Genomic DNA, 22,095 nt, shown 5'->3' on the forward strand with positions numbered 1-22,095 from the left:
GCGTACGTAGAATAGGCTTGGATAGCCTTGAGTTTCGAAGATTCAGGGATGATCTGATCGAGCATTCGATGATGATACAAGGTTTTGTGAGTGGAGATTAGAGAGAATCTATTTCTTCTGGTGGATGAGACAGAAACTCAAAATTAGCCGCAGGAAATTCAGGGGTGATGTCAGGAAGCATTTCCTCACACGAGGGGCAGTGAGAATCTGGAACTCTGTCCTTCAAAAAGTTGCTGAAGTCAGTTAAAATTTCCAAAATGGAGAATTATAGAGTTTTTAAGGAAGATTTGAGGTACCAAGGTGATATGGCAGATAGATGATTCAAATACAGATCGGTCAGGATCTCGTGGCTGCCTCCTGTGCCAATCTGAGATGTTGAATGAATTCATGTTTTGAGAACATAAGAACTAGGAGCAGGAGTAGGCCATTCGGCCCCTCGAGCCTGCCCTGCCATTCAATAAGATCACGGCTGATCTTTTTGTGGACTCAGCTCCACTTACCCACCCGCTCACCATAACTCTTAATCTCTTTGCTGCTCAAGAACGTATCTATCTTTGCCTGAAAAATATTCAATGAGATAACCTCAACTGCTTCATGGTTATTTTGTTGTTTTCAGAGTAGTGAGGAGTGCAGGGGTCGAGCTCCCCAAGTCCTGTACACACTCTCATCCAGTTAACCAGATCATGGTTAGGTATTGATTGCTTGGGTGGGATTGAGCTGGAATCATAGGATCATAGTTATAGCACAGAAAGAGGCCATTTGGCCCATCATGCCTGTACTAGTTCTTTTGATAGAGTGATTGAATTAGTTCCACTTTCCTACTGTCTCCCTCATGAATGTTTTGCCTCCCAAGTGTTTATTAAATTCTTTTTTTAAACCTGCTTCTTTCACACTTTCAGTAAGTGTGTCATAGATCCCAACAACTCACTGCAGAAGAAAATATTTCCTCATTTCACTCCTGGTCCTTTTGCCAATCAGCTTAAATTTTTACTGACTCATCTAAAAATACTTTCCCTTATTGACTCGGCCTTACTGAGTTTTACAGCACAGAGAGAGGCCCTTCAGCCCATCGTGTTTGTGCCAGCCCTCAAGCACCTGTCTATTCTAATCCCATTTCCCAGCACTTGTTCCCTAGCCTTGTAGCTGTGGCTTTTCAAGTGCTCACCTAAATGCTTCTTACATATTTGATGCAATTATACAGGGTCTCAGAGAGGCCACACCTGGAATCTGAAGAAGGATGTTCTTGCTATGGAAGGAGGGCAGAGAAGGTTTCCCAGACTGATTCCTGGAATAGCGGGACTGACGCTTGAGGAGGGATTGAGTCGGATAGAATTATATTCACTAGTGTTCAGAGGAATGAGCGGGATTTCATAGAAACCTCTAAAGTTCTAACAGACCTGGACAGGGTAGAGGCAAGAAGGATGTTCCTGATGGTGGGGTGTCCAGAACCAGGGGTCAAAGTCTGTGGATACAAGGCAGACTGTTTAGGAGGGAGATGAGGAGAAATTTCTTCACCCAGACAGTGGTCAGCCTGTGGAATTCACTACCACAGGAAACAGTTAAGGCAAAAACATTGAATGTTTTCAAACAGTTAGATATAGCACTTGGGGTGAAGGGGATCAAAGAATATGGGGAGAAGGTTGGATCAGGCTATTGAATTGGATGATCATGATGAATAGGGGAGCAGGCTCAAAGATCCAAAAGGCCCCTTTCTGCTCCTATTTTTTCACTGTTTGTAAATGTTCTGAGGGTTCCTGCATCCAGCACCTTTCAGTCAGAAAGTTCCAGATTCCGACCATCCTTTGGGTGAAAATGTTCTTCTTCAAGTCCTCTCAAAATCTCCAGCGCCTCACCCCAAACCAGTCCTGATTCTGAACAAAAACAAATTACCGTGGATGTTTTGTCAAAAGGTCATCTGGACTCAAAACATCAGCTCTTTCCTCACAGATGTGTCGGCCCTGCTGAGGTTTTCCAGTGTTTTCTCTCATGATTCTGAACTCTTCCCTTAAATATTGTTTTTACCTTCCCTCCTGTAAGAAGGACAAGCCCAGTTTCTCCAGTCTCTCCAGATATCTAAAGTCCCTAATCCCTGGGAAACCTCCTCGGCGCTCTCTCCATGACCTTGTCACCCTTCCCAAAGTGTGGCATCCTGAGTTGATCACGCTATACTAGCTGAAACCTAATCTGTGGTTTATAAATGGAATTGCATTTCAACCATTATTTTGTAAATTGAGTTTGTGTCTTTTTATGCCCTGTTTGTGAACACAACTCTCACTCACCTGATGAAGGGGCAGTGCTCTGAAAGCTCGTGGCTTGTGCTACCAAATAAACCTGTTGGACTTTAGCCTGACGTTGTGAGACTTCTTACTGTGCTTACCCCAGTCCAACGCCGGCATCTCCACATCATGTTTATCAATAAAGCCAAGGATTCCAGATGTTCTTCAGTGGCCTCCACGCCTTCTCCTTCCATTTTCAGATGTCTATGAACTGAGACTGCCAGGTTTCTCTCTTCCCCGTTTAAAATTATGCAATTGAGTTTATATTGCCAGCTCTCGTTCTGCCAATTAGAATCACATTCCTCTGTTAAGTTTCAACCTCTATTTGCCTTCCCACTTCACCGGTTTTTGTACCTCCTCTCAGCTTTGTTCCAATGCTCCTCACTGTTTCTGAGCATCCGTAAGCTTTGACATTGTGCTCCTTGTCCCAGATCAAAAACAGCACCTTCTGAAAAGCAGCCACTTCTAAAATGTGTTTCTGGGATCTGGGCATTGCTGGCACCTGTTGCCCACTGGGTGTTTCACTCGGTCATTTCAGAGCACAGCTAAGAATCAACCGCATTGCTGTGGCTCAGGATTCACATGTAGGCCAGGCCGGGTAAGGACGGCAGATTTCCTTCCCTAAAGGACATTAGTGAACCAGATGAATTTTCACGACAATCGATGATAGTTTCATAGTTACCGTTACTGACACCAGCTTTATATTGCAGATTTTATTATCCTGCCACTGCTCTCCTTCGTATTCGCCGAGCTTCTAGTGACAAACGTGAAGCCCAACAGGATTCCGCTGCCCAAGTGTAATGCCCTGGCCAAGGGGAGGGTGAAATGAGTGCAAAAAAATTCAAAACCTCTTTAAAAGGAGAGTGAGGTGGGAGAGATCAGCCTGGAAAGCAGGAGACGATGGAGGGAAGAGTGGGAAGCCTGTGAGGAGTTAATGGGATGAGGGAAGCGAGCGGAAAAGGGAGGAGGAGTGGAGATACTCTGAGTGTGCAGCCCGTTGTTTGAGGGAGTTAGTGGTTTCGTTTCCAAGCCAAGTTTGGGGAATGTGTAGACGCTGTGATGTTGGCGGGGGAAATATTCTAATCTTTGCTTTTGGTTTTAGTGCTGTGACCTTGGGTATCATGCCAGCCTGAACCGAGCAATGAGGACATTTCTATCAGCAGAGATTAATGTCGAACAATCTAAGCACGAAGGGCTGGAAATCATTGAAAGTGCTATCGACAGTCTAGACGCCTGCAATGATAAACAGCGTCTGATGGAGTTGTACCACACCGTGTTCTGTCTGCCACCAAAGTTTGACTTCCAGCCACACATGGGAGACGGGGTTAGTGAATCTCTTTCGAAACCAATCTCTGCACAGTTAAAACACAATGTGATAGTGTGAGAATGCACATTCTCAAATTTCTATTATCCTCAATAAACCAGTACTGTACCCCAGTGTTATACAGTGACAGACCCGTCCCCACCAGTACTGTACCCCAGTGTTATACAGTGACAGACCAGTCCCCACCAGTACTGTACCCCAGTGTTATACAGTGACAGACCTGTCCCCACCAGTACTGTACCCCAGTGTTATACAGTGACAGACCTGTCCCCACCAGTACTGTACCCCAGTGTTATACAGTGACAGACCAGTCCCCACCAGTACTGTACCCCAGTGTTATACAGTGACAGACCTGTCCCCACCAGTACTGTACCCCAGTGTTATACAGTGACAGACCTGTCCCCACCAGTACTGTACCCCAGTGTTATACAGTGACAGACCAGTCCCCACCAGTACTGTACCCCAGTGTTATACAGTGACAGACCAGTCCCCACCAGTACTGTACCCCAGTGTTATACAGTGACAGACCTGTCCCCACCAGTACTGTACCCCAGTGTTATACAGTGACAGACCTGTCCCCACCAGTACTGTACCCCAGTGTTATACAGTGACAGACCCGTCCCCACCAGTACTGTACCCCAGTGTTATACAGTGACAGACCTGTCCCCACCAGTACTGTACCCCAGTGTTATACAGTGACAGACCAGTCCCCACCAGTACTGTACCCCAGTGTTATACAGTGACAGACCTGTCCCCACCAGTACTGTACCCCAGTGTTATACAGTGACAGACCTGTCCCCACCAGTACTGTACCCCAGTGTTATACAGTGACAGACCAGTCCCCACCAGTACTGTACCCCAGTGTTATACCGTGACAGACCTGTCCCCACCAGTACTGTACCCCAGTGTTATACAGTGACAGACCAGTCCCCACCAGTACTGTACCCCAGTGTTATACCGTGACAGACCTGTCCCCACCAGTACTGTACCCCAGTGTTATACAGTGACAGACCAGTCCCCACCAGTACTGTACCCCAGTGTTATACCGTGACAGACCCGTCCCCACCAGTACTGTACCCCAGTGTTATACAGTTTCAGGCCCATCCCCACCAGTACTGTACCCCAGTGTTATACCGTGACAGACCTGTCCCCACCAGTACTGTACCCCAGTGTTATACAGTGACAGGCCCATCCCCACCAGTACTGTACCCCAGTGTTATACCGTGACAGACCTGTCCCCACCAGTACTGTACCCCAGTGTTATACAGTGACAGACCCGTCCCCACCAGTACTGTACCCCAGTGTTATACCGTGACAGACCCGTCCCCACCAGTACTGTACCCCAGTGTTATACAGCGACAGACCCGTCCCCACCGGTACTGTACCCCAGTGTTATACAGTGACAGACCCGTCCCCACCAGTACTGTACCCCAGTGTTATACAGCGACAGACCCATCCCCACCAGTACTGTACCCCAGTGTTATACAGAGACAGACCCATCCCCACCAGTACTGTACCCCAGTGTTATACAGCGACAGACCCATCCCCACCAGTACTGTACCCCAGTGTTATACAGTGACAGACCCATCCCCACCAGTACTGTACCCCAGTGTTATACAGAGACAGACCCATCCCCACCAGTACTGTACCCCAGTGTTATACAGCGACAGACCCATCCCCACCAGTACTGTACCCCAGTGTTATACAGCGACAGACCCATCCCCACCAGTACTGTACCCCAGTGTTATACCGTGACAGACCCATCCCCACCAGTACTGTACCCCAGTGTTATACAGCGACAGACCCGTCCCCACCGGTACTGTACCCCAGTGTTATACAGTGACAGACCCGTCCCCACCAGTACTGTACCCCAGTGTTATACAGCGACAGACCCATCCCCACCAGTACTGTACCCCAGTGTTATACAGAGACAGACCCATCCCCACCAGTACTGTACCCCAGTGTTATACAGCGACAGACCCATCCCCACCAGTACTGTACCCCAGTGTTATACAGTGACAGACCCATCCCCACCAGTACTGTACCCCAGTGTTATACAGAGACAGACCCATCCCCACCAGTACTGTACCCCAGTGTTATACAGCGACAGACCCATCCCCACCAGTACTGTACCCCAGTGTTATACCGTGACAGGTCTGCCCCCACCGACCACACTTAGGTCACAAGAATTTTTTAAATGAAGTTTTAAGCTTATTTCTTAGTGTCAGAAGTAGATTTACATTAACACTGCAATGAAGTTACTGTGAAAATCCCCTCAAAATGTTGCAACCACTAAGCTTGTGTCAGTTTTGTACCAGTGCATCCGTGTCTGCGTGGAATTGCTTTAAACTGTCCCAATGACATTGAGTGTATGAGCCTGCAGCAGCCAGCTGCAAGAGATAGATTTCTTTCTGATCATTGTCTCAAACGTAAAGGGGAAAAGGATGGTGTTTACACCATTGCAATGCTCTGTGTGTTCCCTGTATTTAACAGATCCATTCTCTGGCGTAGCCATTGAAATTGTCTCCCAGCTTTGTCTGTGAATGATTTGGAATTTGTTTCTGGTTTTCGGCCTGGGTTCTGTGGTTGAGATTATGGGCAGGATTTTACGACCTCACTCGAGCGAGACTGGAAATTTCCGCCCAGGGTCAACAAACGTTTCCGTTGTCTGCCCTTCACCCTCTCCGATTCCATGGCGGGTGAGGCGGTAGATTTCCGGTGCCTCCACCCTGCCTCTTTTCCCTCACCCCAATGTGTCACGTGCTTGTGTTTGCTTGCTGCAGGTCTCACATCTGTGCGTACAGCAGCCAATGCAGGGAGAATTGGTTTTACGATGCCAACAACTGCAGTCCAGGCTGGCCACTCTGAAGATCGAGAATGAGGAGGTGAGTTCCTGGGGATTGCTGGCCCTGGGCTGCAGTGGTTCAGAGCAGCTCCAGCTCAGCACTGTGTGTCTCAGTGGGTCAGTACAACACTGAATGACCCAGATTCCAACATTGGTCCCTGGGCTGAAATTAGTAAATCAGTTCTGTAACTGGCGGGGACCAGTTTACTCCAGTCCCCCTCTGCATCAACATAGGGAGATGGTGGCGTAGTGGTACTGTCACTCTACTCATAATCCAGCAATCCAGGGTGATGCTCTGATGACCCAGGTTTGAATCCCACCACTGCAGATGTTGAAATTTGAATTCAATAAAAACCTGGAATTAAAAGTGTAATGGTGAACCACATCCCATGTACAAATATTTTTAAAAAAGCTTCCTGACATCAGCCTGATGGTCTCACTTTGTACCAGTGTCTTTGTATCAGGAAGATTTGGACTCACAATATAGTGAGTCAATGTTAACCTTTTTAATCCCATGTGGTACTTTCTGTTCGTCACAAAAATCCTTGTTCAAGGCTGAAGAGTCGAACACTTTCCAATCTTTTTGTTTTGACTCATTCCGCTGACACAAGAATCCTTGGGTCAAGAACGTTCTAACAAAGAGCCGCAGCAGGTTACTCAGCCCATCGATCCTACTCCGCTGATCTGTCCTTACCCACCTTAACTCCACCTCCTCCAATACCTTGAGCCAACCACAATCTATCAATCTCTAGTCTCGAACATCTTGATGACAATGCCCCCCACCCCCTCCTCGCATAAGAATATAAGAACATAAGAAATAGGAGCAGGAGTTGGCCATCTAGCCCTTCGAGCCTGCCCCGCCATTCAATAAGATCATGGCTGATCTGAAGTGGATCAGTTCCACTTTCCCGCTTTCTCCCCCTTAATCCCCTGTCTGTCAGAAACCTATCTACCCGTGACTTAAATATATTTAGCGAGGCAGCCTCCACCACTTCAACAGGCAGAAAATTCCAGAGATTCATCACCCTTTGAGTGAAGAAGTTCCTCCTCAACTCTGTTCTAAACTGTCCCCCTTTTATCTTGAGGCTGTGCCCTCTAGTCCTGCTATCCTTTCTAAGCGGGAAGAATCTCTCTACCTCTACCCTATCCATCCCCTTCATTATCTTATATGTCTCTATAAGATCCCCCCTCATCCTTCTAAACTCCAACGAGTACAGACCCAGTCTGTTTAGTCTCTCTTCATAGTCCAACCCCCTCATCTCCGGTATCAGCCTAGTGAACCTCCTCTGCAGTCCCTCCAAGGCCAAAATATCCTTGCGCAAGTACGGTGACCAAAACTGCACACAGTACTCCAGCTGCGGCCTCACCAGTACCCAGTACAGTTACAGCAAGACCTCCCTGCTTTTATATTCTATCCCCCTCGCTATAAAGGCCAACATTCCATTCGCCTTCTTGATCACCTGCTGCACCTGCAGGCTGGGTTTTTGCGACTCGTGCACAAGGACCCCCAGGTCCCTCTGCACCGTAGCATGCTGCAGCTTTCCACCCTTTAAATAGTAATCCCTGCTACTATTATTCCTGCCAAAGTGGATAACCTCACACTTGCTAACATTATACTCGCGTGTTGAACTTTCCAGTGAAGAAAGTTCCAGAATTATTGTCCTCCCAATGGGAAAAGAATATGCTGTAATTTCAGTTCCCAATTTTTATTGTTTTTGCGTTTTTGATTTCCCTATCAGAAGTAATAGTTTCTCTGCATCCTCACTCCCCCAACCCCGCAGTCTGCAGAATGAAGGGGATATAAACCCACTTGATGCAATCTGCTCTCTTAATTTAACCCATTGTGTCCTGGTAGCATTCTGACTAAACTGTGCAGCCACCACTGCCCCCTCTGAGGCCAATATGCCCACCCAGGGAGCAGTGACTAGAACTGAATGCAGTGTTCCGGATGTTGGGGCGTACAGAGTGGAGAGGCTGAGGGAGTGCTGCACTCAGGAGGTATCATCTTCCAGCACCAATCCCTGGGGCACCCAATTCGTTTCACCCCGACCTCACCCTCCCCCACCCCGTCCTTACCCTCCATCCCCCCTCACCCCCAGTCGCACAGACTCATAGAACACTCCCATCAGCACCCCTCTCCAGCCTGACAACATAGAATTCCAACAATGCAGAAGGAAGCCATTTGGCCCATCAAGTCAACTGTCTGACAGAGCATTCCACACAGGCCTTATCCCCATAACCCCACGTATCTACCTCACTAATCCCCCCCAACTTAAACATTTTGGGTTGCCGAGGAGCAATTTAGCAAAGCCAATCCACCTAACCTGCACATCTTTGGAGTGTGGGAGGAAACCGGAGCACCCGGAGGAAACCCACACAGACACAGAGAGAAGGTGCAGACTCTGCACAGACAGTGACTTGACTCTGGAATCGAACCCGGGTCCCTGGTGCTGTGAGGCAGCAGTGCTAACCACTGCGCTGCCCGACATCATTCTAATGCATCCTGTCTACCAGCCAGTGTGTTATCAAAACCATATTATACCTGGATATCCACTGTGTCAAGTTCTGAAGCAACCTTTCAAATGGGATCTTACTGAGTGTTTTCTGGCTGATTGGGTTCCCTGTATTGGAGGATTTTCCGTTGTATGTTTAAGATGTCAGAAACATTTGAGTTTGCCCAGACAGCAGCTCCTGTTACTGAAACAATATTAGCTGCGACTTCACCAGGTTATTTTGATTATAGGCACTTCTCAATTGTGTTCCTCATTATTTTACCATTTACTGATGTAAGACTAATTGGTCTGCGGTCCTTTTGAGTTCTGTGTGTTTAAACTCATTAGTATAAAAACAAAATACTGCAGAGTCAAGAAATCTGAAACAAAAACTGAGAATGCTGGAAATATTTGATTTATTGTTGACACATATATTAACATACAGTGAAAAGTATTGTTTCTTGCGCGCTATACAGACAAAGCATAACATTCATAGAGAAGGAAACGAGAGAGTGCAGAATGTAGTGTTACAGTCACAGCTAGGGTGTAGAGAAAGATCAGCTTAATGTGAGGTAGGTCCATTCAAAAGTCTGACAGCAGCAGGGAAGAAACTGTTCTTGAGTCGGTCGGTACAGGACCTCAGACTTTGTATCTTCTTCCTGACGGAAGAAGGTGGAAGAGAGAATGTCCAGGGTGTGTGGGGGGTCCTTAATTATACCGGCTGCTTTGCCGAGACAGCGGGAAGTGTAGACCGAGTCAATGGATGGGAGGCTGGTTTGTGTGATGGATACTCAGGACAGGCAGCATCTTGGAGAGGAAAACACTTATCACAGGGAGTAATCATCTTGATTAGTTTCTGGGACTTCTCCATAGGTACCTGATTTCCTGATGTCAGCACTTTATAGATTTTATTCTGCATCTAATCTCACAGTCTTGGTAAATAGTTACTGACCCTGGGGTATATCTGTCCTCCTGTAGCCTGTCCAAGTCGTCCGTGCAAATAGTGGAAAGTTACAAAGTGGTAAAATAAAAAGACATTAGTTTTGTTTCAGAATGAATGCATTCAGAAAGCCACAGAAGCCCCTGTCCAATCAAAAGTTAAAGTTAAAAGTTCTATTTATTAGTCACAAGTAAGGCTTACATTAACACTGCAATGAAGTTACTGTGAAATTCCCCTAGTCGCCCGCCTGTTTGGGTCAATGCACCCAATCAGCACGTCTTACAGACTGTGGGAGGAAACTGGAGGAAACCCACGCAGACACGGGGAGAATGTGCAAACTCCACACAGACCGTGACCCAAGCTGGGAATTGAACCTAGGTCCCTGGCCACTGCGTCACTGTGCCATCCTGTTGGCTTTTAATAGCTGCAGACATGGCAACTGAGCAGAATCCCACCTGGTTTTTGTGCTTGGCTCAAGTCATAGAAGTTTACAGCAGGGAAACAGGCCCTTCAGCCCAACTTGTCCATGCTGCCTTTTTTATTAAACCCCTAAGCTAGTCCCAGGGGCCTGCATTTGGCCCATATCCCTCTGTACCCATCTTACCTTTGTAAATGTCTAAATGCTTTTTAAAAGAGAAAATTGTATCCACATCGACTACTACCTCTGGCAGCTTGTTCCAGACACTCACCACCTTCTGTGTGAAACAATTGCCCCTCTGGACACTTTTGTATCTCTTCCCTCTCACCTTAAACCTCTGCCCTCTAATTTTAGACTCCCCTATCTTTGGGAAAAGATATTGACTATCTCGCTGATCTGTGCCCCTCATTATTTTGTAGACCTCTTTAAAATCACCCCTCAGCCTTCTACGCTCCAGAGAAAAACGTCCCAGTCTATCCCAGCCTCTCCTTATAATTCAAACCATCAAGTCCCAGTAGCACCCTAGTAAATCTCTTCTGCACACTTTCTAGTTTAATAATATCCTTTCTGTAATCGGGTGACCTGAACTGTTCACAGTTCATAAATTCCAATTGCTTGTTGATTGCCACAGGTGAAGAAGACAATGGAAGCCACGTTACAGACAATCCAGGACATGGTTACTGTCGAAGACTTTGATGTCGCTGACTGCTTCCAGTACACAAACTCCACAGAATCCGTCAAATCCACCCTTTCAGAAACATTCATGAGTAAGCCCAGTATTGCCAAGAGACGGGCCAATCAGCAGGAGACGGAGCAATTCTACTTCACGGTACGATGACGCGAGGTTCGAGCACGCTCTGTCAGGTAGATTTAAATCCAAAGGCTCACCTTAGTGATGCTGTGAGCCCTTCCCCCAGAGCATGGGACCAGTGTGACTCCTTCCCTTGTGTATGGCCCCAGCAGGACCCTCCTGCTGAGTGGGGTGATTGTAACTTGTGCCCTTGGGCGGAGTGTGTCCGTGCTCCTGGGTGGACATGAGGGGAGCATTGGGGGTGTGGTGTGCCCCCAAGCCCCTGGATGGTTTGCTCTCGAGGGAGTGCAGCGAAGGTTTACCAGGCTGATCCCGGAGATGGTGCGACTGATGTATGAGGAGAGATTGACTTGGTTAGGAGTGTTTTCACTGGAGTTCAGACAGAGGGGATGGAATGTCATAGAGGCTTATAAAATTCTAACAGGACTGGACAGGATAGATGCAGGGAGGATGTTCCCTCAGGTGGGGGGTGTCCAGAACCAGGGGTCACAGTCTGAGGATTCAGGGTAGACCATTTAGGACAGAGATGAGGAGACATTTCTTCACCCAAAGAGTGGTGAGCCTGTGGAATTCATTACCACAGGAAGTCGTTGATGCCAAAACATTGAATGTATTCAAGAGATGGCTGGATATAGCACTCGGGGCGAATGGGAGAAAGCAGGATTAGATGAACAGCCATGATTGTGATGAATGGCGGAGCAGGCTCGAAGGGCCAAATGGCCTCCTCCTGCTCCTGTCTTCTATGTTTCCGTCCGTGCCTCCAGGTGGGGACGTGGTATATCTGTGCTCCTGGGTGGGGGACATTGTGTGTCCGTACCCATGGGTGGGAGCATGGTGTATACTCATGCCCTGAGTTTGGATGGGGGTGTGCTGTGCGCCAATGCCCCTGAATGGGGGTGTGGTCTGTCCCATGTCCCTAGGTTTGGGTGGGGATGTGGTGTGCCCCCATGTCCCTAGGTTTGGGGGTGGGGGGGGTGAGGTGTGTCCCTGTGCCCCTGGGTTTGGGTGGGGGTGAGGTGTGTCCCCGTGTCCCTACGTTTGGGGGTGGGGGGGTGAGGTGTGTCCCCGTGTCCCTAGGTTTGGGGGTGGGGGGGTGAGGTGTGTTCCCATGCCCCTGGGTTTGGGTGGGGGTGAGGTGTGTCCCCGTGCCCCTGGGTTTGGGTGGGGGTGAGGTGTGTCCCCATGCCCCTGGGTTTGGGTGGGGGTGAGGTGTGTCCCCGTGCCCCTGGGTTTGGGTGGGGGTGAGGTGTGTCCCCGTGCCCCTGGGTTTGGGTGGGGGTGAGGTGTGTCCCCGTGCCCCTGGGTAGGGGGGCCCAGATATCCCAGTTGATGGATTGGATCCCTTCAATGTGTGTTGCTCATTAGCATAGAGGAAGTCGATCACTCAAATTTTTCCATCAGATCTCTGGTGCCTGTGCATCTTCAGATCTGGATGGGGAGGGGTATCGAGGCCACACCGCGCGTCACCGTGTCTTGGTGTTCTGTGTCACTGTTGTTTCCTACTCTGTTTACAGAAACTGAAGGAATATTTTGAAGGCAGAAATCTGATCACCAAACTGCAGGCGAAACATGACCTTCTACAGAAGACTCTGGGAGAAAGTAGGAAATACTTTTAATCTTCTCCATGATTAGCTCATCAGTGAGTGGTGCGATCCTTTCTGTATAATTTAGCCCAAATCCCTTCAAAGCCTGACCCACCCATTAGAGCAAATCCATGCTGCGATTAAATCTTTTTTCAACCTCTCTCCACTAATTCTTCTTTTATCAAAATTCGGAGTTTAAAAGGTCAGCTTTAAGATTTTATATTACACTGTGTGCTGTTAAAGTCAGCTGCTGCAGTGGGTGTTATATCATCACCGGGAAAGTCGATGGCAATTAGGATAGAGACATCTCTTAAAGAATGACTGGTTCAGGATTTTAAACCATTCTGAGGTTTGCCGTTGGAATAACTGTTCTTAAGAAGAGGCTTATTCAAATTTAAAAGCTGGCAATTTCAGTAGATTTTCAAAATACCCTTCCTTAGCTTTGTCAGGAGATGGACAGTATCTGGGTTCCTTAACCATGAAATCCGGTAAAATATTTTAAATTACTCAGTATTGACCTGGAATGGACAGGAATGAGCTTTAACATCATAGCTGCTGTGTAATTATAGCTCGGTGCAGCCTGATGTCAGTTTGTTCACGTTTTCCATCTCAAACCATCTTTCCCCGGATTTTCTGATTTTTAAAAATCTCCCAGTAAAAGCTCCTTGGCCGTCTAAAATTCGGCAGTAGCAATCAGCGGAGACACAATTTTTTTCAATGTTTTACACTCGCAGCAAGAAGACTCGTGTTTAAGCCCGGGGTCTCACTTCTAAACCTCACTGAGACTTTGCATAAAAGTGTAACAGCTTTTCCCTTACTTTGACTGAACGGCTTTCACTCGGATATTAAACAGACGGGATGTGTCAGATCTTATCCTGGAACATTCCAAAAAAGAACAGATTTATCTAAGCTCAGCGAGCGAATACACACTAACCTTCAAAGCTTGAGTAAAACAGCTTCTGGATTGCAGTTTTATTTAATGTATTTGAACTGGACATTACAAGCCTAAAAACTATACATTCATTGCAAGTTTAACTTGATTAGAATTTCTCATGGGTTAATATAATACTTCAAATAGTTTCACAAAAGCTGCTTCTCATGATACAGCGATCTTAGTAAAAGTTAGCTCCATAGTTCTCTGTGTAGAGGTGTAGATACAGCCCAGCAGAGCACCTGCTCGGTGCAGATCAGGCCTGGATTTCAGATTCAAAAGCAAAATACAACAGAGGTTCCAATTTTGGTCTGTGTCTCATTGCAAAGGTAACAACTCACAGTCCCACTGAGAGCTTGTCATTTGGGACCCCACCAAGCTGACCCTCACACACCAGCTTTCCTGCTGCAATAAAGAATTCCTTCTTCAGAGAGTCTGCACCCTGTTCCTTCCAGAAATAATAAACAGAAATGAAAAAGACCAGGAGACGTGAGGAAGAGCAAGGGGAGAAAAATCTGTTGTGAAAGGTCTCCTTTCAAGTCTGCCAGGGGCTGACACACGCCATCTGCTGAGACGGTGTTTGGCTTCCGGAACGATCCGAGATTTTTCCAGCCTGGCTGCTTCCGATCCAGGCCCATCCTACTGAGCCGAGCACAGCTCCATCTGCTGTTGCTGTGCGTGGAGCTTGGGAAGACTACACGGGTTCCCTGACCCCGGGCTCACACCCCCTGCTGTGTGTTTGCAGCACTTTCCGCTTTTGTTCCAGCATTTGCGATTTTCACTGTGTAAATTCCGACTCAGCTGCTTAATGGAGTTTCCTACCGTCGACCCCTTCCACCTTTCCCAAATTCCACCTCGTGTGGAACATACTCGGTGAATTTCACAGTGAAAGAGCCAGTCAGTGTTTATATTCCACACAAGTTTCAACCCACCCGACTTCACCGCACCCCATCAACAGACCCTTCTGTTCCTTTCTCCCTCTTGCTGTTTATCTAACTTGCCTTTAATCTATCCATCCCATTGGCCATAGCTACTGGCTGTGCTAGCAAGCTCCACATTATCTGGGTAAAGATGTTCCCCGTGAGAGATTTATTAATGATCACCTTATATTCATGTTGTCCAGTTTTGCTCTCCCACAACTGGTGGCACTGATGCTTCATAGCGCCAGGGACCCACTTTCAATTCCAGCCTCAGGTCACTGTGTGCAGAGTTTGCATGTTCTCCCCGTGTCTGCATGGGTTTCCTCCGGGTGCTCCTGTTTCCTCCGAAAAATGTGCTGGTGTGGTGGATTGGCTATGCTAAATTGCCCTTAGTGTCAGGGGACTAGTTAGGGTAAATATCTGGGGTTGTGGGGGTAGGGACTGGGTGGGATTGTGGTTGGTGTAGACTCAATGGGCTGAATAGCCTCCTTCTGCACTGCAGAGTTTCTATGAACTGGAAACATTGTTGTAATTAACTTTCCAAACCCCTCGTTAATTTTGAAGAGATCTATCAGGCCATCCACTTCCTCTAGAAAAGAGCCCCCCCCACCCCCCAACCCCAGTCTGTTCAGTCTTCTCAATAATTATAACTTTGCAGTTCCGATATCAATCTTGTGAATTTTTTTTGCACTTTCTGCTGTGGTATTATATCATTTCTCACGTTAGTATACTTTGAATAAAATATTTACAGTTTATAGGTCCAGTTAAAGGGGCCAAGATGTGCACACTCAGTGAATGGACAGTTTGTGGTTTGTCATGTTGGCAAGTTGTAGACGCTCATTCCAAGCTGAATCTCACAAGTTAAATAGGAATGGTGTTGGAATCTAGAACTAACAAAGGCATGAATAAGGCAATTTAGCATGGCCAATCCACTTAACCAGCACATCTTTGGAGTGTGGGAGGAAACCAGAGCACCCGGAGGAAACCCACGCAGACTCCACACAGACAGTGACCCAAGGCCGGAATTGAACCCGGGTCCCTGGCGCTGTGAGGCAGCAGTGCTAACCACTGTGCTGCTGTGCCACCCATGTAGTTTAACTATCGGCTCCAGTGAGAATTTTGATCACAGACTCCAGTGGGATTTGAACTCATAACCCCTGGTTTACAAGCCCAGTGGTGAGAGTGATCCGGACTCTGGTCTGAGTATGAGTACAATACAAGCTGTGACCACAGTGCTAATGGTGCAGAAACTGGGAGATTAGCAGCTGTCAGTTCACTCACTCTCTCCCCTTGTACGACCCTGCACGGAGTTAGAGAGGGGGGAGTGTGTGTGTGTGTGTGTGTGTGTGTGTGTGTGTGTGTGTGTGTGTGTGTGTGTGGGGGGGGGGGGGGGGGGGGGGGTGGGTGACACACCAGACTATCATTTCAAAGAAAATGATTGATTGAAGAAATTCACAGAGGTGAGTTTCGGAGAAGTTGTATTTTTTTTTTCCCTACAGTTAATACTTTTTTCAGAATCGGCCAGCCCAAGAATCTCAGATTGTAAACAGACCGTTTCCTACACAGGAAATGGGAAATTAGGACATCGCAAGGGAATTGTTTTGTGGCCCAGTTGGTGTGGGACACGGCACGGGGGAGGGGCTTCTTTCCTCCCCACTTTCTCTGAAGCGGATATTATACAGTGTTAAGATCTAAAGACAGGCCAATGGGACTGGTTCAGTTTAGGAAAGCTGGTCAGCATGGACGGGTCGGGCCGAAGGGCCTGTTTCCATGTTGTGGATCTCTATGACCCTATCCCAAATGACTCCCAAAAAGAAGTTTCAAATTGCTACAGATTCTAGAGGAAGCCTCATGAGTTTAAGCTCTGAGATGGGGAGCTGGGTGCTGGTTTCCCAGTTCATACAGACCAGAGAGAGGCAGTTCACCAAAGACCCTTAGGCAGCACCTTCCAAACCCATGGCCACTTCCATCTAAAAGGACAAGGGCAGCAGATACTGGGAACAGCACCATCGGCAATGTCCACTCCAAACCACTCATCATCCTGACTTGGAAATTTATCACCGTTCTTTGACAGCCACTGGGTCAAAATCCTGGAATTCCCTCCCTAATGGCATTGTGGGTCGACCCACAGATCATGGACTGCAACAATTCAAGACGGCAGCTCACCACCACCACCTCCAGGGCAACCATGGATGGGCAATAAATGCTGGCCAGCCAGCGATGCCCATGGCCCAGATTGAATAAAAAAACGGGAACATGTTGAGGGAGGTTTTCTCAGTAGCTGATGGGTGGATAATTTGGGAGTGTTGGTGTCTGGGTCCTTTCTGATGGGTTGTACAGTTTCTCCATTCCTACATTGTTCACACTCCGTGATTTAAGAGTGGATCTCCCTCTGCACCGACCTGCCCCGTCATCATACACACACTTCTCACACCTGCATTTAACATAGCTTAATGTCCCCAGTAACCTCAGACAAGGGGATGAAGTGGGTTCTGCCCTCAACCCAGTTTCAGGTGTTTTATTGGCCTGTCATTTAGTTCCAGGATTTTCAGATAACTAACATTTATCTTTTGTTTTCTCTCCATCTGTTTTAGGTCAGAGGACGGACTATTCCATTGCCAGGTAGGTTTCCCTGTGAGTTTACAATTTGTAGTTTTCCTGGTGTTTCCTCCCGTTGGATATCCAACGCGGTTAACCACTAGAAGTGGGAATGATAAAGCTGCCTCTCAGCTGAGCTGACCTGTTTTACACATGGAAACTGGGCACAGTCCTGGGTGAAGATTGGCAGGAACAGCTGAACCCTGGCCTGCCTCGTACTGAGATGAGGAGAAATCTCATCAGAGAACGATCAGCCTGTGGAATTCGATTCCTCAGAAAGCAGTTGAGGCCAGAACGTTGTATGTTTTCAAGAAGGAATTAGATATAGCTCTTGGGGTGAAGGGAATCAAAGGATATGGGGGAAGGGAGGAACAGGCTATGGAGTTAGACGTGGAGTGCACTCCAAGAGCCGAATGGCCTGCTCCTGTACCTACGTTGCATGTTTCTATAGCAGCAGGATCCAGGCTGGTGATTGGGTGGCCTGATGTCTTCACTTCTTTCCCCCAGCCCTGCAGAAAGGCCCTGCCAATCCTCCTGGGAACCTGAACACGGGTGGAATTGGGTGCTATTGAACGCTAGCTGTCTCGCATCAGGCGCCCTGCAGTTGGGGCTGGCACATTAGCACAGTGTGGGCAAGGTTTGTCTTGTGTGATTGACTCACCATCGTGATTAGTGCTGTTGTGATCACTGCAGCAAGTTGTTTGTTATGTGATCAGTGAGGTGGGATTTGATTTGATTTGAGAGCGTTGAGTTTGCACGGCCAGGCGCTGAGCGGATAATGTTCTTGCTGGACTCTAACTCTTTAATTTCCTTTCTCTTATTCTATCCCATTCAGTGGGCGACGGAACTCCAGTGTGAGGAAACAGGTAACTGCCCTATAGGGGCTATTGATACTTTCAATTAAACTGGTCAATTACATCATCAGGAACACAGTTTCTAGAAGCTTCTGAACTGGGCCTGTGGCAGTCCCGTGTGGAGCCCCCACACCTCCTCGGTGCAGCTCCAGCTTGGAACGACCATGGCAAAGGCCCAGTTATTCTGATCCTGCACACGGCTGGTCTGAAGACCCATGACTCTGAAGTTGTTCTTTCCCGTCACACTGACTGAGGGACTGCTTTATCAGAACAATATTTCCAGCGTACAATCAAACATCCCGCCTTTCACTTCAATCACTTAGGTAGTCAAACATGGATTAGTCACAGAGGTTTACAGCATGGAATTAGGCCCTTCGGCCCAACTTGTCCACACCACCCCTTTTTTACCATTAAGCCAGTCCCAATTGCCTGCGTTTGGCCCGTATCCCTCTATACCCATCTTACCCATGTAACTGTCTGAATGCTTTTTAAAAGACAAAATTGTACCCATCTCTACTACTACCTCTGGCAGCTTGTTCCAGACACTCATCACCCTCTGTGTAAAAGAATTGTCTCTCTGGACCCTCTCACCTTAAACCCATGCCCTCTAGTTTTAGACTCCCCTACCTTTGGGAAAAGATGTTGCCTTATCTACCTTATCTGCCCCTCATTATTTTATAGACTTCTAAAGTAAAATAAAGTTAAAGCTTATTTATTAGTCACAAGTAAGGTTTACATTAACACTGTAATGAAGTTACTGTGAAATTCCCCTAGTGGCCACAGTCCGGTGCCTGTGCAGATCATTGCATCTAACCAGCACATCTTTCAGAATGTAGGAGGAAACCGGAGCACCTGGAGGAAACCCACACAGATACAGGGAGAACATGCAAACTCTGCATAGACAGTGACCTAAGCCAGGAATCGAACCTGGGTCCTTGGCGCTGTGAGGCAGCAGTGCTAACCACTGTGCTAATGTGCTGCACCATATCTCTATAATTATCTCTATAAGATCACCCCTCAGCCTCCTACGCTCCAGGGAAGAAAGTCCCAGTCTATCCGGCCTCTTCTTATAACTCAAAACATCAAGTTCCGGTAGCATACTAGTAATTCTTTTTGCACTCTTTGTAATTTAATAATATCCTTTCTATAATAGGGTGACCAGAACTGTACACAGTATTCCAAGTGTGGCCTTACTAATGTCTAGTACAACTTCAACAAGATGCCCTAACTCTGTACTGAATGTTTTGACCAATGAAACCAAGCATGCCGAATGCTGCCTTCACCACTCTGTCCATCTGTGACTCCACATTCCAGGAGCTATGAATCTGTACCCCTAGATCTCTTTGTTCTGTAACTCTCCCAAACACCGTGCCATTAACTAAGTCCTGTCCTGGTTCGATCGACCAGAATCCATCACCACACATTTATCTAAATTAAACTCTTAAAGGGGATTCCTCCCAGTTTGTACTCCACTGTTACCAAACAGCCAGTCACTGCTGGCAGCTGGTTATCCAGCCAATACACACGGTCATTGTCCAAAGACTACAAGTGCCGATCACTCGCGTTTTATGGCAAATTTTGCATCAACAAAGTCGCATTTTGTAATGATGTAAATCAGCTGAGATCTGTAACTGGGTGAGGGGGAGGATGTGTCTGGGAGGGAGTGAAGAGGGAATTTTGTATCTTAGAAGGATGGAGCTGTGCAGTGGAAGTTGCATCAAGATCAGAAAGATTTGTACTAAATAGTGTTTCGATTGGCTTGTAGTTTTGGGAATCCCACTGGCATGAATGGGCAGAGAATCCAACCTTTGGTTTTCCCAACCACATCCTGTCCAAGAGTTTGGGAGAGACTGAAAGAGTCTCCCAGATTTTGAGGCAGTAATTGGGCAAAATTAAGTCTCAGGGAATATTAATATAAAATTGTCTTTTTTTCTTTGAGAAAGGGTTTGGCACATCCTGTAAGAGCACGGTGGGTAATATTCCTGGTGCCTGTAATTATTTGGAGTGATTTTGGGTTTATCCAGAGGAGTTTGTGAGGGGTTGAGTTGTATAAACTCCAGGTTGATTGTAGAATCTGAGATTTCCCTGCTCCTGATCATTTTTATTCTGTTGTTTTTAGGATGGGAATCAGATCATTCCCCTGGTGGTGGAAAGCTGCATCCGTTTCATTATCCGAAATGGTATGTGGAGAGTCTAATCATTGAATAAGATAGCACAGAGGAGGCCCTTCAGCCCATCGTCCCTGTTCTTTAGTAGGGCTGTCAGTTGATCCTGTTTCCCTGATGGGAGAGTGGGTCGGGATTGGGGAGGGGATGTGGAGGGTGGGTGGCAGGGAGGGGGGGGGGAGGTGGGTGGGACGTTACCCCTGGCGTGTTGAGTGTTGCAGCTTTGGGGTTTTGAGGTTGAGGGAAGGGAGATGGAAGCCGGGCTGGTGTTGGGGGGCAGTTTGTATATTTCCTGTTTCCGGATCTATGACACCAGCCAATGGGGCCCGTTAACCTGGTAATCAGTGAGATCTGACAACCTCAGGCAGGGTGGGAATGTGACGGCGTGTCAGCTTTATGAATCACGGTACATCAGCTTAGCAAGAATGGACACGCCAATCCCACCCAGCTGGTAGGTATCTCTAAAATCAATCCCAGTAAAAACTGAGACTTGCTGGACTGGAGGGAGGTGTGAAATGCTGGAAAACAGCTGCATGGAATTCCTTTATCCGGGGATGGGCTGGAGAGGGAACGATAACATCACAATGAACTGGTGGCTAATTTGAATCTTGTTACCCAAAGGTCTCCAGCACGAAGGAATTTTCCGAGTGTCAGGATCACAAATTGAAGTTAACGATATCAAAAATGCCTTTGAGCGGGGTAAGTGCTGGAATTAATGACCTTCTCCAACCCTGGGTGTGTTTATTCAGATACTGCCCTGGCTTTAGCTTTCAGTCAGAGGGAGACACTCAGTGCCCTCATTTCCCTGAACCTTAGATTTGATTGGAAATGAAGCAGCTCTGTGTAGTGTCTATCTGCGCCCTAACTGGAGCTACGCTGGTCGAGGCAGCTGATAGGATCAGTGGAAAGAGAGGCTCCAATCGCTGGACACTCTTTCCCTCCAAACTGTGCTCAGGATGTGTCAGATGCTGAAATAAATAAAGACAGATTCAGCTTCCTCCCCATCGGGCGTGGCTGTACTGGGATCTCAGTGCCATACTGAACTGTCTGGAGACACTGACGTGCAGGAGGAGGAGCGGGAGGGGTGTTGTGGGGAGGGTGAGAGGTCGGTGTTCTCAGCTCCCAGTGGAAAATTGCTCTTTCACTGGGGGCTACAGTGCCCCAACACACACAGCTCATCCTGTCGGTTGGCTGCACATGGTGAGTGCTCCCAGCACTAATACATCAGACCAACACTTACACTTGTGATCGGGTTGAGGTGTATCCTGAGCCAGCTCCTCCATTTTACATCCTAATGGGCACCATTGGGAGCAGGTTAGAGGTTACACCCTCCTGGGGCACAATGGGTGGGCACATTTTGTGGAATGTGCACATCACTGGTAAGGCCAGCCTTGACTGCCCATCCCTAATTGGACAGGCAAGTGAGCAAGTGGCTAAGAACATGGAAGTTGGAATATAATGTGGATAAGTGTGAGGTTATTCACTTCAGTAGGAGGAACAGAGTATTTCCTAAATGGTGAGAGATTGGGAAGTATTGGCGTCCAGAGGGAACTGCGTGTCCTTGTTCATGAGTCACTAACACAAAGGTGCAGCAAGCAATTAGGAAGACAATTGGTATGTTGGCCTCTATTGCAAGATAATCTGAATATAAGAATAAAGAGGTCTTGCTGCTATTGTATCGAACCTTGTTTAGACTGCAGCTGAAATATTGTGTTCAATTTTGGACCCCGTACCTAAGGAAGGATATATCTGCATTGATAGAATATAGCAAAGATTCTCCAGACTAATTCCTGGGATAACCAGACAGTCCTGTGGGGAGAGGTTGGGGAGACGGGGCCCTATTCTCCAGAGTTTAGGAGAGGTTAAAACTTGCAAAATTCTTAAGGAGCTAGACAGGGGAGATGTAGATAAGGTCTTCCCCTGGCACGGAGTGGAGGA

At 47.4% G+C, this 22,095-nt stretch overlaps 1 protein-coding gene across 1 annotated transcript in view; it reads left to right on the top strand.

Moving 5' to 3' along the window:
* srgap2 (SLIT-ROBO Rho GTPase activating protein 2) overlaps positions 1 to 22,095 on the top strand; it is a 182,716-nt gene that overhangs the window by 128,813 nt on the left and 31,808 nt on the right. The window contains exons 8-15 of the mRNA XM_080209671.1: positions 3,379 to 3,600; positions 6,384 to 6,485; positions 10,927 to 11,124; positions 12,621 to 12,705; positions 17,135 to 17,162; positions 17,974 to 18,004; positions 20,112 to 20,172; positions 20,779 to 20,856. Of these exons, the coding sequence (XP_080065797.1) occupies positions 3,379 to 3,600; positions 6,384 to 6,485; positions 10,927 to 11,124; positions 12,621 to 12,705; positions 17,135 to 17,162; positions 17,974 to 18,004; positions 20,112 to 20,172; positions 20,779 to 20,856 (805 nt within the window). The remainder of the gene's footprint in view (positions 1 to 3,378; positions 3,601 to 6,383; positions 6,486 to 10,926; positions 11,125 to 12,620; positions 12,706 to 17,134; positions 17,163 to 17,973; positions 18,005 to 20,111; positions 20,173 to 20,778; positions 20,857 to 22,095) is intronic.

Source organism: Carcharhinus amblyrhynchos, chromosome 22 (assembly GCF_965287045.1).
Source record: "Carcharhinus amblyrhynchos chromosome 22, sCarAmb.v2.hapA, whole genome shotgun sequence".
Classification (NCBI taxonomy): domain Eukaryota; kingdom Metazoa; phylum Chordata; class Chondrichthyes; order Carcharhiniformes; family Carcharhinidae; genus Carcharhinus; species Carcharhinus amblyrhynchos.